Source organism: Argopecten irradians, chromosome 3 (assembly GCF_041381155.1).
Source record: "Argopecten irradians isolate NY chromosome 3, Ai_NY, whole genome shotgun sequence".
Taxonomy (NCBI): Eukaryota; Metazoa; Mollusca; class Bivalvia; order Pectinida; family Pectinidae; genus Argopecten; species Argopecten irradians.
The window spans coordinates 8624642-8643831 of NC_091136.1; the positions used below are offsets into that span (position 1 = coordinate 8624642).

The 19190-nt window shown below is 34.8% G+C and overlaps 1 protein-coding gene across 5 annotated transcripts in view; it reads left to right on the forward strand.

Moving 5' to 3' along the window:
- Nucleotides 1-19190, forward strand: part of LOC138317484 (thyroid hormone receptor beta-like) — a 60799-nt gene that overhangs the window by 33304 nt on the left and 8305 nt on the right. For 3 of the 5 annotated variants that reach the window (XM_069259179.1, XM_069259178.1, XM_069259175.1), the window contains exon 2: nt 11819-11977. In XM_069259179.1, coding sequence (XP_069115280.1) covers nt 11819-11977 — 159 coding nt within the window. Of the gene's footprint in view, nt 1-6418; nt 6713-11818; nt 11978-12047; nt 12067-19190 lie in introns of those variants that run through there. The other 2 variants (XM_069259176.1, XM_069259180.1) reach the window with 2 other exon arrangements.

The following is a 19190-nucleotide window of genomic DNA, read 5'->3' on the forward strand; positions in this document are numbered from 1 at the left end:
GGTTAATTAGTCTACCTATACTAATTAGCTATAGTGTCTATAGTGTTTTATGTTGTGGATGTCTGTGAAGTGATGATACATTAATGTAATTAACAATCAATAGCCGGTCTTCCAGACTGCTATTAACAACAGCAGGATGCCTATAAAGTATTATCAGGTGTATACAGTAAAATACTGCCATGATCTCAAGAGGACAAAAGCTTCCCACCAGTTTTATGTAGGGAACATTAGTCCCTAGGGCCATTCCAATTTGATTTCTTGTTCTTCGGATTTTGGAATTTTAAAATAGGAGCAAGCGAGAGAAATTTTCTTAATTCTAAAAATATTTTGAAAGCTGAACAAATTGGAGTGAGTGAATATTTTCACTGGATATTTTATTTCACGTCTATGTTTATTCGTGAAATAACACTAAATAACCGAGTTTTTATGTTTAAATATAAGTTTTGCTGTTTTCTTCAGTGTTTTCAACATTCATAACTGTATCAAAGATGTAAAACAACAGGAAGTCAAGTATTTGTGCAGCTATTGAAAATATGCTATTACAAAAAATGCTTTCAATGCATGGTATATTTCAATTTTAAGACAAATCATGACAATTTTAACATTGAATTGCAATGTTTAATACTTAAAAGTAAATAGTCAAGAAAGCTTTACTTATTGTCAATAATATCAATAATCAATTTGCTGTTGACATAGCTATCAGCAAAAACCAACGAACTACGAGAAACAATCAGACATTAAAATGGAAAATCTTTTAAACCAATATAGCCTCATCCAACATGCACATTCTTTTTTAGTTGACACATAATATTGTTTGGAACTGACTATTTTTGTTTAGCATGTTACTTATTTAGCTGCTCATACTTAAAATGAGATAATGTTTTTACATGTAACCGCCAAAAATATTAACACAAAAATTATTCATTTTAATAACATTCCTTCATTGTCTTTAAAAAGTGTATTTGTATAAAAATATATGGACAGTATGGCTCAAAAGTTTTACCACATGTATATCAGCATTTATAAAAGAAATATTCTAAATTCATTTTTTATGATTTTCTCATGAAACGCTTTGAGTAAATCAAACGCAAACATACATAACCAATCAACATCAAAATGAAAGCAAATCTATATTATATTGTTGTAGAAGTCAAAGAAAGTTGGCCAGTCAAATCACCTGTCATAACCCCATTTTTAACATGACTTTGAATGCAAATTCTTTTAAAACAGTTGCGGACATCGGCAAAAAAAAGACTGAAATTGGGACACGTCCTATTAAAAAGTATGCTTCACTCAGTCTCTATCTCTAAGTACCACTCTGTCTGCACGTGGTGGCGGAAAAACTTGACATTTAGGTATGTTGTTGTAAAGGTTTGTAAGACGCTTGCGTGTTTGAAGAGACAATGCACGAATAATTCAAACATCTGGGAGACAAGGAAACGGTGACTAGTAAAAATGAACCCTGTAATAAATTGCCCAGGTTCGTTAGATTCCCGGACAAAAAAATGGGAGTGGTAAAAATATTATTTTATTTTTATTTCATTTTTCGGAAAAATAGGAGCGGAAAATCCGACAAACGAGAAATCAAATTGGAATGGCCTAGGTAGGATTATTAAGCCACACTTACTTTGTTACACGCAGATAAAAACCTTGATATGTAATTACATTTGATGATCTTCACTATTTCCAGGATCACAGAAAACAAATATGATAATTCAGAAACAGCACACACAAACTATTTTAGAGATGAATGTTATTGATATTGTAATGGAATATAATAATTATAAATAATAAACAACAAAAATTTTAAATAATTCAACAATCTAGTAAAATACAATGTATAACACATTCTCCTGTTTACTTAAAGCTATTTATGAGTGACGTACACCTCATTGTAATTTTTCATCAAGGGAGATAACCTTACACAGCTTTATGTATCAATTTCATTTCCACACTCGTTATATAATGCAATTGGATACACTACTTTGCATAAAAATGCATTGCTGCATGAGAGAAATATTATTTCCTAGGTATGAATTATATCAGATGGGAATTTACATAAAATATGAATTTGCATACACTTCATGTATATAGCCAATGTAAATTAAAGCTAGGACCCCATATATAGTACCTACATATTTACATATTTGTGTTAGAAAATGAAAACAAGTTGATATGGTTAACAGTTGTACTTTTCATTATATCCTCCTGTTCAAAGCTGGAGTAGGAAGAGGGAATACTTTTAAAAACACCTCGACTTCTGTCGATCTGTCTGTCATCCACAAATCGTGTTCAGACAGTTCCTCCTAAACTGCTGGACGAAATTTCAATGAAACTTGATCACAATTATGTTGGAGATCATGAGTATGTATTGCAAGAAAAAAAATAGTTGTCATAACATGGTAATTAGGTCACAACATACATAGGATGTGCAAAGTGGACATTAATTCACTGGATTGGGTGAAATATACCATATTTTCTGTAGTAGGGGCCGGTGGGAGGACGAATAATTATCCTCCTGGACTGCTGTGACCTGAGAACACCAGCATTTGTAGAAGTCTTTTTCTGAAACAGACTAGAGTTATCTAGTTGTTGTGTTTCCCATATTTTTTGAAACAGACTTTAACAACTTGACATTTTTAAGTGATTAGTACAATATTAAAAAGAGTGTAATGTGTAACTTTCATGTACCAGATTTGCACAACACAATCTGTTTGTTTCACAGAAAGCTGTTTTATATTCTGTATTTGTGTACCATGAGTATACAAAATGATGGACAGTTCTTTCGCTACTTTTTAGGTCATCTGACCCGAAGTGTCAGGATGACCTATTGTCATCATGCAGCGCCCGTCGTCGTGCGCCGTCCACCGTGCGTAAACTTTTCATTCAAATGACTTCTTGTCAATAACTGAAAGGCCCAGGGTACTGATATTTGGCCTGTAGCATGCTGTGATGAAGGGCTACCAAGTTTGTTCAAATGAATGACCTTGACCTTAATTCAAGGTCACAGGGGTCAAAAAGGCTAAAATCTTTTAAACGACTTCTTCTCAAGAACCAGAAGGCCCAGGGTACTGATATTGGGCCTGTAGCATGCTGAGATGAAGGGCTACCAAGTTTGTTCAAATGAATGACCTTGACCTTCATTTAAAGTCACAAGGGTCAAATAGGTAAAAATCCTTTACACAACTTCTTGTTTTTTGTAGGGATGTTTACAAGAAAATACAATAATACACTTAAGAAAATATAAAATATCTCTTATTTTTGAACTGTTATCCTAAATATTGAGCAAGCCTCAGTTAATTTTTACTTATATAAACTTTTAGGTGAAAAAGCTGTTTCTTAATATTCCCTCTTAAGTTATACCCACATAGACTGTCGTAAATTGCTGTTTTTCTATGTAAATATTCAGCAATCACTTCAGTGTTGTTCCATATGATAAATTTCAATTACTTCAACTTATGATATAGATGTTTTAAGCATCAGTTATTTGTGAAACGTTATTCCATCAGCACCTGCAATGACACAAGTCAGCCCAAGCTACTGCAATTAGTATAGAATGAGTTAAATTTGATCTATTATTAGGTAAACAGATGTGGGGGGCTCTTTATTAGCTTTATTAGAGGAAGTTCACTCAATAGGGACAATACAGTATGGATGCAAGTATTATTTCACACATCACATGTTTAACAAATGTTACCATGGGAATTTAGCAATAACAGAAGCATCTGATTGATCAAATTTAGATATTTTTGAATTAAGCTGAAAATTGCTGTATAGGGATTTTAAAGGATGACAAATACAATGATTTTAGTTTTCAGGACATAAGATGTCATTTTATTGCCATGGTTACCAAATCAAATGTCAAAATGAACTTAAATGAGGTTTGTGTATTATAGACCATTGATGAGCATATAGCACAAGCATTTATGGTTCTATTTTCAAAAGATGTCTTGGAATCTTTTCTGTTCTTCCTAATTGACTTTCTTCTTCGATCTTATGTTTGCAGAATATCAGTAACAGTTTTAACATGAAAAATATCATCAATATGTATTGTGTATCATGTTTCAGTATATTGCCAATTCGTATCGTATTGGTTCGGCTGTTCCAATACCCAGCCCTAATTTGTAACTGCAAATTAAAAACAGTTGGACAAAACATTGCTAATAGGATTACAGTTTCCATAGTGTGGGCACATGGTGGTGACGTTAGGCCAGCGTTTAGTTGCAGATGAAACTCACGGGTTATGCCAACATGACTTGCTACTGGAGAGTGTCAACCATAGGGCATCAATTACTCTGATGCCTAATTGCAGGAACCCAACATGTGCCCTCCAAAAACACCACACTCACTTATTATCATGGCTTTTTTCCATAACTCCATCAACTGCCTTGTTTTGATTGCTCTTAGCTGTCCTGATCAATTACCCGCTGCTGTCTTTAGGTAGAGAGCACCCACCCATCATGGCGTAGAAAAATGTGGGTTATCTCACATGATATACAGCAATTCTGAAACAAAACTACAAGGATGTCAAATACAACAATAATACATGGCAATTCATATAAGATTACCATACAGTGGTTATGTTATGTTAGCAAAAGTATTAAGTGCGTCATTACTAGCTGTGATCTTCATTTGACCTTGCTGTTAAAGGTCATGGGGGTGAACAAACCTATCAGATAGCTCAAATGCCCCAGATATTAAAGGGACAATTAAGTCTAAGAGAACATTCAAATTTGTACGTATATCGGAAAAACCCCAGTTCTAATGGAAATTAGATCAGTCGGTTTTACTGTGATATGCCTGAAAAGCCCATGGTGGTGACATGTGTGTAAATGTTCAAACTCGCATGCTGTCCGCCATTACACATTGTGGTCGAACTTCTTGTATGCCGAACCCTGTCCCTTGCTCATAGAGTAATGCAACTTTTGTCTAGAACTGCTCAAATCGGTCTGACAGTAGTGTTTTTACCTTATTAAGTGAATTGTCTTACCTAAAATTCATTTTATCACCTTCTCAGTGGTTATGTAGTTTATTTGTTTAATGTGCGAGACTTTGGCTCGGGTATGGGTACAGTGTCCATATTGTGTCTGTTTAATCGTATTGATCAAGGATTTGATATTTCAACGATATTGATTAAATTCTTAACAATGTCGAGGAATTTGTCAATGTTTTACATTATATGTTTCATAAGAAATATAGAACAATACATTTATGCCATATTTTGCTTCTTGGTTATGTAAAAGAATTAGCCTGAGTTAATTGTCCCTTTAAAACTCTTTGTTTAGAAGGATGTATTGGATTTTTCAACTTGATTCATCAGATGCTACATTATGACGACATCTTAATCATACAGTATTGTCTTGTCAGCCAGATTTGTCATCAGAGAAACAGGAGTTTTACTGTTCAACTTAGGTCACTGGTGGTTTCAGGAGGGGTATTATTCTTAGAATTAATTCGAATAAGTTTATCAATTAGTACTCTATATTTATCAAAGACTTTCAACATTAACATGAAGCTCTAGGCCATATAATGTAGACAGTTCTTTGAGTAAAATTATCGTGACATTATTATAGAGACATTGCATGACATTGCATATTGATTTGGAAAATTATCCCTTGGAAAATAAAAGGCGACACTTTAAGACCATAAAAAGATATACATGTGTACTTATAAAACTTGAAAATTATGCCATATTTTAGTGACATCAAATCATATACCTATAAAATTTGAAAATTACGCCGTTTTAGTAACGTCATGATTTAACATCATTTCATGTATTGCTGACAATTTTGTTCAATCAATAGCCTAGTAAATGTTTATCCAGAAATTAAATTCTGATTTATTTATCCTGCTGATAGACATTAGTGTATATATTGACAATTGACCAATTAAACATGGTCAGTGTATCAATAGAGCATGGATACTATAGCAGGAAACCAGCTGGTATATATAATAGACAGCAATGTGTCAGTCCAGGGGTCATGCCTGTGTTGTATTCAGAATAGAAATTATGTTTGTATTGGTATTGTTTAAATCTCTGTAGTGATTTAAACAGATTTTATCATTTAATAAATCAGGAGGTGTGAATTCATGACCAATATTGTGAGAAGATATGATTTTACACACAGTGAGGATAACATCATCTGGTGGAATGAGTTCAGGAGCATGTTCTCATATTATCCTATCATCGTGTGATTTTACACAAGGACAAAGGACATCACAAAATGGCTGTCATCTGACCCTTTGGAACTGTTACGGCTGTTATGGTACTATGTAATTATAACTCTCCATTGAGCAACACACAGAGACATTGAATGAATATTAATAGGTATACTGTGGGGGTGACATATGTTGTTGACATGGGAGACCTAGTGCAAATGACATTGAAGTTATATGGCTATATAACAACAGTGCGGATTGAAGATGATCAGCGGATAAAAGATGGGAATTTGGATTTTAGTTATACAAGAGGAACAGAAGTAAATCAGAAATGTTTGAGTTGGATTTCATGTGTGTGAGATGTTATATATGTGGTGGTCGTTTCATGATCAACACTTCAGGGATATATATGTGTCTGAAGACATAAGCATCAAATATTTCTGTGTTGACAGCAGGCAGTGTGACTGCCACCTACACAACGAGGGCTATGAATCCTGTGTATGACTCGGTGTTGTCAGCATGGGGATCACCACTCAACTTGAAACAGAAAGAGGTATCATTCAAAATATGTTAGTATAATTTCAGTGGATCAGTTGAGATTTGTATAGCTAAACACCAAAAGTCAGTCAAGTACCAATGTGTCGTAATAACTAAGTCCAAAAATAGGCAGTGTATTTAAAGTATTGATTTAGTTTTATCATATACTTCATTATCAAACCTTTACATGTAAATTATTGATAAATGAAGAGACAAATTCAATACAAACAAAAACATTGAAATCTATCAGTTTTGTAGAGCATAAGCAACTACACAATCGACATTTTAAATTGTAACGTTTTTTGTGATGTTCATGGTTGTCGTCGTGTAGGACTGCCGGACATCGTTTTTTTATCACCGTTTTGAACTTTTACTGTTTGATTTATTTAGGAGATTTGAAAGATGTTTTCATTGATCGATACAAGAAGGCGAGAATTAATACTGATTTTAGGTAGTTATTCATCTATAGATTATTGTAGTGTCGCGGTTCAATTCATCATTTTGTAGTAAAATTTCGTTGTAAAGATAAGTTCTTTTCATATGAATCAACCAATCACAATGCAGATAGGTTATATTGCACGTGTGTAATGAATAAAAATTTATGAAATGGCTATTGAATGGGGACCGAAACAAAGAAGTCACATGAGAAAATTTTAGAAGAGTATAGTGTTTGGGTATTAGTTCTTCCGCTGTAGATGCCGGAGTTTTGTGACTCATTATCAGGTTGTAACCTGATCCTAAACTCTTAAAAATCATCATATCTAATGTTTGTAAATAATACATATACTTCTTTTTCATTCATACCTACGGGTGTAATACTGGCTGTTCCAGGGCAATACACTCATGTCCCCTGAGGCTGTATTGCATGGCTACCCATGCAATAAAGCCTCGTGATGTCACGGCGTCAACAAAATCGCTATTTTCTCTGTAAAATTTTAACATTTTTTTCACAAATTTGACTGGTTTCACTATAAGAGATGCAAACAACGGAATTTGTGTTGAAAATATCATGTAAATTTTCATGTATGGAAAATTGACTTCCAGTCGTGGATTTCTTCGAATTTATTTCAAAATGGCAGGATATTATAGTTTTAAAATTGCATTAAAACAACGAGGTATGAAAAAAAAATACTCTTTCATAAGTGGATATGAAGGATAGGGATATTCTTCCCTCAGGATCACAAAAGTTGCAAAACCCTGGACAAGCCTCGGGTTTTCTTACATTTTGTGACCCTCAGGTAGAATATCCCTATCCTTCATATCCACGTGATATGAAAGAGTCTTATATTATTGATCCCAAGAAAACTTTCACTACTGTATTCAAATAAAATTAACTAAATACTCGTGTCATTTGATTGCTGGAAATCCTAACATAGGCTCTGTCAAGTTCTGATTATTGAGGTTTTGTTACTATGAGTTGATTACGGTATAAATGTAATATATATAATTACTTATAATACCCCCACTTACAAATGGGAGTACATGTTGTCAAGTTATTAATTTCAAAGGTTTACTGTGCAAGCATGCATCCACAGAAGTTAGTTGTGCTCTGAGAAATTCCACGTTCATATTGTCTCCTAGGAATTAGTTGCAGGGTTGAATTGGAATTAGATGCAACATGCCATTAATTCTCAATGGTTTAATTCATGTGTTCTGGGTATTAAAATGTGTTCACATTACCACATCACTGCTGGTTATAAGGTAAGGGAAGGCGTTCAATCTCAGCAGTCACTTTTTCTTTTTAAGCCCATTGACAATGTGTATAAAATTGGGATGGGAGCATACCAATATGTATATGTTTCCCATGTTTGTTGAGTCTTAATGTCTTGTAGCGTCTGCGGATCTGATGCATTTTGATTTTATATTCGGAGCTATCTGCTCTTGCAGTTAGGTAAGTATTGATAAATGTGACATCCTATGTCCGTGAGCGTGACATACTTTTCAGAGAAAATGACATGATCAGATTCGCTAATAGAATAATGACATCGCAATGGATACTTAAGTCCTCAAGGACTGCATTACGCAAATATCGAGATGCAAGTGCATTAATGACAGACTAGTTTGAGCTATTGATTATATTATTGATCAACTGCAATGACTGCAACTGTCCACTGGAATTACTCAAGTCCTTAAAAAAGTATAGGGTAAAACTGCTTGGATGTCAATTAAACATCCCTTGCTGTTGCTATTTAATCTGTTTATGAGCACTTCAAAGAAAGTTCTTTTGAGTTTCTTTGATAAATCATTGATAATACAATGGATTTAATTTTGTCACAGGTTTTACTTTAAACAGTCAAAGGATTGGCTTATGTGTCTAGTAAGAGGTTTATTCTTCTTAAAAGCGCATTTTTCATTGTTGGCGGATTTGAAAAAAAAACAGCTTTGGTGCTGACTTGCGAAACCGGTAATTAAGTCTGAGTTGTATCTTTTGTAAAGATGTGTTCCTCGTGGCAATTCCTATAAGAACAACTTTCAGCCGTTGGCTTTTACAGTCTAATTTACTAGCGATAATACGGAGCGTTTGATGTTGTGACTAGGTGACAGTTATCGAAGATAATTACCAGGATATATAAGTAAAGCTGATGAAATGTTTCCGTTTACTTTGGTCTAGAAAAGTAAAATCCTCAAACAACTTGCTAGGATGACTTTAAAGTTACATTATGTCCTCTGAAGACTTTTTAGAATATACATGTACTATAACAAGTTAAGCATTCTCAGTAGAATACATGGTAAAAACAATAAAAAAACGATATGTACACTGTAGATGGTTTTATGTTATTGCATTATGTGCCCCATTTTAGTGGTTTTCGACTCTTTAAATACTGTACACTTCCCATTAAGCACCCAGGGCATTTAAAAAACTGAAACTACTCAGGGCATGCTGGATAGTAACAAATTTGGACTTGCCTTTCATAAAATTATTCTACAAAGTAAGCCATAAATCAATTTGCAGAAGAAATCTGTAAGAAAACCAACAAAGGTCTCATATTTTTAATCTGCATTTGATTTGAGGTAAATAAAATTGAAGTCTTAAAAGGGGATGGGGCATTTATTGGCTCGAATACGGAAATACTTTTTTTGTAATAAGTGAATTTTTTATATTTATACTGCTGACAATTCATGGGTTTATAAAATATAAACTAAGTCAGTACAATAAGTGTCACAAGAGTACATGGACTAGCTCACTAATAATTTTGTTGTCTGATGTCACAAGTGTACATAGACTAGCTCACTAATAAGTTTGTCGTCTTATGTCACAAGTGTACATAGACTAGCTCACTAATAAGTTTGTTGTCTGATGTCACAAGAGTACACAAACTAGCTCACTAATAAGTTTTGTTGTCTGATCTCACAAGTGTACATGGACGAGCTCACTAATATTTTTGTTGTCTGATCTCACAAGAGTACATGGACGAGCTCACTAATAAGTTTTGTTGTCTGATCTCACAAGTGTACATGAACTAGCTCACCAATAATTTTGTTGTCTGATCTCACAAGTGTACATGGACTAGCTCACTATGATATCACAAGTGTACATGGACTAGCTCACTAATAAGTTTGTTGTCTGATGTCACAAGTGTACATGGACTAGCTCACCAATAAGTTTGTTATCTGATGTCACAAGAGTACATGGACAAGCTCACTAATAAGTTTGTTATCTGATGTCACAAGTGTACATGGACTAGCTCACCAATAAGTTTGTTATCTGATGTCGCAAGTGTACATGGACTAGCTCACTAATAAGTTTGTTGTCTTTATGTCACAAGAGTACATGAATAAGCTCACTAATAAGTTTGTCGTCTGATGTCACAAGAGTACATGAATAAGCTCACCAATAAATTTGTCGTCTGATGTCACAAGAGTACATGAATAAGCTCACCAATAAATTTGTCATCTGATGTCACAAGAGTACATGAATAAGCTCACCAATAAATTTGTCGTCTGATGTCACAAGTGTACATGGACTAGCTCACCAATAAATTTGTCATCTGATGTCACAAGAGTACATGAATAAGCTCACCAATAAATTTGTTGTCTGACGTCACAAGAGTACATGGACTAGCTCACTAATAAGTTTGTCATCTGATGTCACAAGAGTACATGGACTAGCTCACTAATAAGTTTGTCGTCTTATGTCACAAGAGTACATGAATAAGCTCACCAATAAATTTTGTCGTCTGTATATGTCACAAGAGTACATGGACTAGCTCACCAATAAATTTGTCGTCTGATGTCACACGAGTACATGAATAAGCTCACCAATAAATTTGTCGTCTGATGTCACACAAGTACATGAATAAGCTCACAAATGAATTTGTCGTCTGATGTCACAAGAGTACATGAATAAGCTCACAAATGAATTTGTCGTCTGATGTCACAAGAGTACATGAATAAGCTCACCAATAAATTTGTCGTCTGATGTCACAAGAGTACATGGACTAGCTCACCAATTAGTTTGTTGTCTTATGTCACAAGAGTACATGAATAAGCTCACCACAATAAATTTGTCGTCTGTACATGTCACAAGAGTACATGAATAAGCTCACTAATAAGTTTGTCGTCTGATGTCACAAGAGTACATGAATAAGCTCACCAATAAATTTGTTGTCTGATGTCATAAGAGTACATGGACTAGCTCACTAATAAGTTTGTCATCTGATGTCACAAGAGTACATGGACTAGCTCACTAATAAATTTGTTGTCTGATGTCACAAGTGTACATAGACTAGCTCACTAATAAGATTGTTGTCTGATATCACAGGAGTATATGTACTATCCTTAGTAATAAATTTCACAAATAAATTTAACACATCGAAATTAATTTATGATTTAGATCATTCCTAAATGTGTTGTTTTGTTGATATCAATCCTAAACATGTTGTTTTGTTGATATCAATCCTAAATGTGTTGTTTTGTTGAGATCATTCCTTAGTGTGTTGTTTTGTTGAGATCATTCCTAAACATGTTGTTTTGTTAAGATCATTCCTAAATTAAGTGTGTTGTTTTTTTGAGATGTGTTGTTTTGTTCAGATGATTCCTAAACATGTTGTTTTGTTGAGATCATTCCTAAGTGTGTTGTTTTGTTGAGATCATTCCTAAATGTGTTGTTTTGTTGTTACAGGAATGTGACAGCCGGAGTCAAGACTGGACTGTTTCCTCCCTGACAGGCAGTAAAAAGGATAAGTTGTGTCTGGTGTGTGGTGACAAAGCACTCGGCTATAACTTTAACGCCGTGTCCTGTGAATCCTGCAAGGCGTTTTTCCGGAGAAATGCTCACAAGGTAACTCTCAATAATTCTGGCTAATTTTGGGGGGTTTTTTTGGCCATTTTATTTCTTTGTCCTTGTTTTTCCGGAGAAATGCTCACAAGGTAACTCTCAATAATTCTGGCTAACTTCGGGGTTTTTTTGGCCATTTAATTTCTTTGGCCTTTTTGTCCATGCCAATACACAATTACAAATATTTTGAGGTCAAGTTCATTCATGATACTTTCTTCCCAATAATTGATCAGCATATTTTAGAAGAGATATTATAACTTTTGGTTATCTGACCCAAAGTGTCAGGATGACTTATAGCTATCGTGAAAATATCTTTATAAGAAGGCAGCCATCTTGGATTTTGATAGTTGAAAATTGATACGGCATCAACAAGATGGCCAACAGGCAGCCAGTGGATTCTGATATTTAAAATAAAAAGTTTAAAAAACAGATAAAAGATCCCTTTCCATTGTAAGACATAGATCATTCTTTGGTAGGCACCAAGATACCTCTAGGATCTCTTGTACTTTACTGTTCTTTGGCAAAATTAATGTTTTTTTTTTTAATTTAAAATATTAAAAAATGGAACGGAACTTAAATAGGTGTAAGATCACCTAAAACCAATTTTTTCTAATTTATTCTTAAATGCTTCTGTCTGCTTAGGGTTTGTTCTGATTAGAATTTGTCTGCTTAGGGTTTGTGGTGAATTTATTTGTTTAGAATTGGTCTGTTTAGAGTTTGTGGTGTATAGCTTTAAAAAACTGGTGAAAATATAATGACTATGCCTTGGCCTTCCTGCCAATCTGTCAGGTTACAAATTAACATGTATTAGGTCAAAGCTAGGTTATATAAAATGGTCCTTACGTGTGATTTCATAAAAATTACCCACCCATGGACTGTGGCATCATTGCAAATTTAACAGAATTTTCTGGTATTCCCCCATGTTTGTATAGGGTTTTGGTGAATGTGTCTGTTTAGGGTTTGTGGTATTTGTTCGTTAAGGGTTTGTGGTGAATTTGTCTGTTTAGGGTTTTTGGTATTTGTTCGTTAAGGGTTTGTTGTGAATTTGTAGTCATAAATTTGTAAAAAGAAAGGTTGCTCACAGCTAAGTTACCATGCTATCTCTGTCTGATGTAGGATCTCCAATTTCCTCTGGTAATTAAGTCCTTCCTCTGGTAATTAAGTCCAACTGATCCCCAGATAAGAAAATCATATATTGGGACTGATTGTAAAACAGGTTGGCAGAGAGATTCACACAGAGATGTAGACAGAAAGTACTGATTCTTCCTGCAAAACTACATTTTCAATAACACAAAAACATGACATCAAACTGTTAGCCTGCATGTCGGCTCAAGTTTCTAATGGCCCAATTAAAGGAAGAACATACTGGTATATAGCAAGTGGAGAGCGCCGACGTGTCACTTAGTGATCTTGATGAAATATAACACAGATTCCATTCGATACCAATAAGGCATACCAGTACCATATTATCTGTATGTACATTACAAACACTTATTTTCTGTTATTCCAGAGGTTTATATACTTGCGTTTAATAACCCTCTCAGATCAATTTTGGCCTTTTCTGGGGTTTTTTTTTTTGCCTCATTAATTATTGTTTGGGCTTTAATTAACTGATTTTTTGCTTTCGATCATTAATTGATTTTTGGTATTTTCTGCTTCTGGGCGAGACTAAGTAATTATATAAACTGCATTAATGTTGATTTCAAGACTACCAGATAGATAAGTTACAATTGGTGCCTATTACTGCTAGTGGAAAAAATTAAAAAAAAGAAAAAAAGAAAAGAAAAAAAGTCTTTCCAAACGTTCATATTTACACCATTGTATGCATGTTATTGAGGCAATGTTAAATTTCTTACCTACTAAGCAAGGTAGAAAAACTAAAATCACAACTGGATATTAAATGCATAAACTGTATTTGACCAAATAAGCGCCTGTTCCATTCCTATAAGCGCCCTTCCCCCTTTCTAGGCTACAATTTCACTGACTGTCTTTATAATGAAAATTGTAGAGTAATTCTACAGATTGTGACATTGGTTTCTTTTGAGCAGTGAGATACATATTAATTATTGTTAATTATGTTTGTTTTGAGCAAAAATGATATATACATACAACTATTAGCATGAAATAATTGGAAACCTAAAATAAAAATTGCCCAAGTGATTCACTGCAGCAGGGCTCCACTGATTTATGCAGATAAATTATACAGAGGGCGGTGGCCCATTGTGTAGCCTGGTGGAAATGAATAGTAGGCTTATAGTATAGTTGGCGTTATTAACTGGGTATGATATTGTAACTCAAATGTTTCCACAAATGTGATGCCTAGACGGGGGCCGCGCGGAACCATAACATGTACTATTTCGTATGTCCCCCAGGGGGCAGGGCGGCGGCGGAGGGCCCAATTCGGTAGGTAATAGGGGTAAATTCTAAATCGATACTAGTCATAGGAGTTCTATAGTAATGTAAACACAAGAGGCCTATCCTTAGGGGAAGGGGAACGTTTTAATGTTTTACTCATTAGGCTATATCGTATAGTATACTAATTCTAGGCCGTTTAGTTTACCTCATTTAATATCGCGTTATAGATATACTGAATTTGTAGGGCGTATAGTATACTCCCGTAATAGTACACTCATTCTAGGCTGTATAGTATACTCATTGTAGGCCGTATAGTATACTCATTCTAGGCTGTATAGTACACTCATTGTAGGCTGTATATGTATACTCGTTGCTAGGGCCATATAGTATACTCCATTTCTAGGCTGTATAGTATAATCAGCTCTTCTTAGGCCCGTTATAGTATGGCACTCATTCTAGGCTCTGTAATAGTATACTCATTGTAGGCCGTATAGTTAACACTCATTCTAGGCGTATTAGTATACTACATTCTAGGCCGTATAGTACACTTATTCTAAGGCCGTATATTTTACACTCATTCTAGGGCTGTATAGTACACGTCATTCTAGGCGCGTATAGTATACTCTATTCTAGGCCGTATTAGTATACTCATTCTAGGCCGTTATAGTATAATCTCAATTCTAGGCCGTATAGTATACTCATTTCTAGGCCGTTATAGTAACACTCATTCTAGGCCGTTTTTTACTCTCATTATAGGTATAGATACTCAATTCTAGGCGGTATAGCGTATTACTCATTGTAGGCCGTATAGTACATACTCATGTACATATAAGTAACTCATCTAGGCTGTATAGTATACTCATTGTAGGACCGTATAGTATACTCATTTTAGGCCGTATTAGTATGCACTCATTCTAGGCTGTATAGTATACTCATTTCTAGGCCGTATAGTACACTCATTCTAGGGCTGTATAGTATACTCATTAGTAGGCCGTATAGTATCATTCTCATTCTAGGCCTGTATAGTAATACTCATTGTAGGCCGTATAGTACACTCATTCTAGGCCGTATAGTATACTCATTCTAGGCCTGTATAGTATACTCATTCTAGGCCATTTAGTACTTCATACTCATTCTAGGCTGTATTAGTATACTCCTTGTAGGCCATATAGTTTACTCATTCTAGGCCGTTATGTTATAGTATTACTCATTGTAGGCCGTATAGTACACTCATTCTAGGCAATATAGTATTCTCATTCTTAGTATACTGCATTCTAGGCCAGTATTAGTATACTCATTCTAGGCCTGTATTAGTATACTCATTCTAGGACTGTATAGTATACTCATTCTAGGCCGTATAGTTATACTCTTTTCTAGGCTGTATAGTGATACACTCATTGTAGGCCGTATAGTATACCTCATTCTAGGCCGTAAAGTCACACTCAGTTCTAGGCCGTATAGTATACTTATTCTAGGCGTATAGTACACTCATTCTAGGCTGTTATAGTAAACTCATTCTAGGCCGTATAGTATACCTCATTCTAGGCCGTATAGTAATACTCATTCTAGGCCGTATAGTACACTCATTCTAGGCCGTATAGTATACTCATTTCTAGGCCGTATAGTACACTCCATTCTAGGCCGTATAGTACACTCATTCTAGGCCATATAGTATAGCTCATTGTAGGCCGTATTGTTACACTCATTCTAGGGCTGTATAGTATACTCATTTTAGGCCATATAGTTACCTCATTCTAGGCCGTATAGTTACACATTCTTTCTAGATAGTATACTCATTCTAGGCCATATAGTATACTCATTCTAGGCCGAATAGTATACTCATTTCTAGGCACTATATAAGCCGTATAGTATACTCATTCTAGGCCGTATAAAGTATGAGTACACTCATTCTAGGCCATAGTAGTATACTCATTCTAGGCCATATAGTATTACTCATTCTAGGCCGTATAGTATTCTACTCATTCTAGGTATACTATTATAAATATACTCATTCTAGGCCGTATATAGTATACTCATTCTAGGCTGTATAGTATACTCATTCTAGGGCCAATTATAGTATACTCATTCGAGGCCATATAGTATACTCATTCTAGGCCGTATAGTATACTTATTCTAGGCCATATAGTATACTCATTCTAGGCCATATAGTATACTCATTCTAGGCCATATAGTATACTCATTCTAGGCCATATAGTATACTCATTCTAGGCCATATAGTATACTCATTCTAGGCCATATAGTATACTCATTCTAGGCCATATAGTATACTCATTCTAGGCCATATAGTATACTCATTCTAGGCCATATAGTATACTCATTCTAGGCCATATAGTATACTCATTCTAGGCCGTATAGTATACTCATTCTAGGCCATATAGTATATTCATTCTAGGCCATATAGTATACTCATTCTAGGCCATGTAGTATATTCATTCTAGGCTCTATAGTATACTCTTTCTTGGCCGTATAGTATACTCATTCTAGGCCATATAGTATACTCATTCTAGGCCATATAGTATACTCATTCTAGGCCATATAGTATACTCATTCTAGGCCATATAGTATACTCATTCTAGGCCGTATAGTATACTCATTCTAGGCCATATAGTATACTCATTCTAGGCCATGTAGTATATTCATTCTAGGCCATATAGTATACTCATTCGAGGCCATATAGTATACTCATTCTAGGCCGTATAGTATACTCATTCTAGGCCATATAGTATACTCATTCTAGGCCGTATAGTACACTCATTCTAGGCCATATAGTATACTCATTGTAGGCCGTATTAGTACACTCATTCAAGGCCGTAGTCTAGTATACTTCATTGTAGGCCGGTTATAGTATACTCATTCTAGGCCATATAGTATACTCATTCTAGGCCATATAGTATACTCATTCTAGGCCGTATAGTATACTCATTCTAGGCCATATAGTATACTCATTCTAGGCCGTTTAATACTACTCATTCTAGGCCATATAGTATACTCATTCTAGGCCGATTAATATACTCATTCTAGGCCATATAGTATACTCATTCTAGGCCATATAGTATACTCATTCTAGGCCGTATAGTATACTTATTCAGGCCATATAGTATACTCATTGTAGGCCGTATAGTACACTCATTCCTAGGCTGTATAGTATATACTCATTCTAGGCCTATATAGTATACTCATTCTAGGCCGTAAAGTATACTCATTCTAGCCATATAGTATAATCATTCTAGGCCGTATAGTATACTCATTCTAGGCCATATAGTATACTTCATTCTAAGTCTGCCATTAGTATACTCATTCTAGGCCATATAGTATACTCATTCTAGGCCGTATAATAGCTATATTGCTCATTCTAGGCCGTATAGTACACTCATTCTAGGCCGTATAGTACACTCATTCATAGGCCATATAGTATAATTATTCAAGGCATATAGTATACTCATTCGAGGCCATATAGTATACTCATTCTAGGCCATATAGTATACTCATTCGAGGCCATATAGTATACTCATTCTAGGCTGTATAGTATACTCATTCTAGGCCATATAGTATACTCATTCTAGGCCGTAAAGTATACTCATTCTAGGCCATATAGTATACTCATTCTAGGCCGTAAAGTATACTCATTCTAGGCCAATATAGTATAATCATTCTAGGCCGTATAGTATACTCATTCTAAGGCCGTTTAGTATACTCATTCTAGGCCATATAGTACACATCATTCTAGGCCATATAGTACACTCATTCTAGGCCGTATAGTACACTCATTCTAGGCCGTATAGTACACTCATTCTAGGCCGTAATAGTACACTCATTCTAGGCCGTTTTAGTATACTCATTCTAGGCCATATAGTATACTCATTCTTAGGCCGTATAGTATACTTATTCTAGGCATATAGTATACTCATTCTAGGTCGTATAGTATACTTTATTCTAGGCCGTATAGTAATACATATTCAAGGGCCATATAGTAGTATACTCATTCTAGGCCGTATAGTATACTCATTCTAGGCCGTTTAATATACTCATTTCTGGGGCCGTATAGTATACTCATTCTAGGCCATATAGTATAATCATTCTAGGCCGTATAGTATACTCATTCTAGGCCGTATAGTATACTTATTCTAGGCCAATATAGTATACTATACTCATTCTAGGTCGTATATAGTATGCCATACTTATTCTAGGCCGTATAGTATACTAGTATTCTAGGCCATATAGTATACTCATTCTAGGTTGTATAGTATACTCATTCTAGGCTGTATAGTATACTCATTCAAGGCTGTATAGTATACTCATTCTAGGCCGTATAGTAAACTCATTCTAGGCTGTATAGTATACTCATTCTAGATATAGTATACTCATTCTAGGCTGTATAGTATACTTATTCAAAGGCCATATAGTATACTCATTCTAGGCCATATAGTATACTCATTCTAGGATAGTATTAAACTTAAATTTATACATTCTAGGCTGTATAGTATACTTATTCAAGGCCATATAGTATACTCATTCTAGGCCATGTAGTATATTCATTCTAGGCTCTATAGTATACTCATTCAAGGCCGTATAGTATACTCTTTCTAGGCCGTATAATATACTCATTTTAGGCCGTATAGCATACTCATTCTAGGCTGTATAGTATGCTCATTCTAGGCCATTTAGTGTACTCATTCTATATCATATAGTATACTCTTTCTAGGCCGTATAGTATACTCATTCTAGGCCGTATAGTACATCATTCTAGGCCATATAGTATACTCATTCTAGGCCGTATAGTATACTCATTCTAGGCCGTTTAGTATACTCATTCTAGGCCATATAGGCCGTTTAGTATACT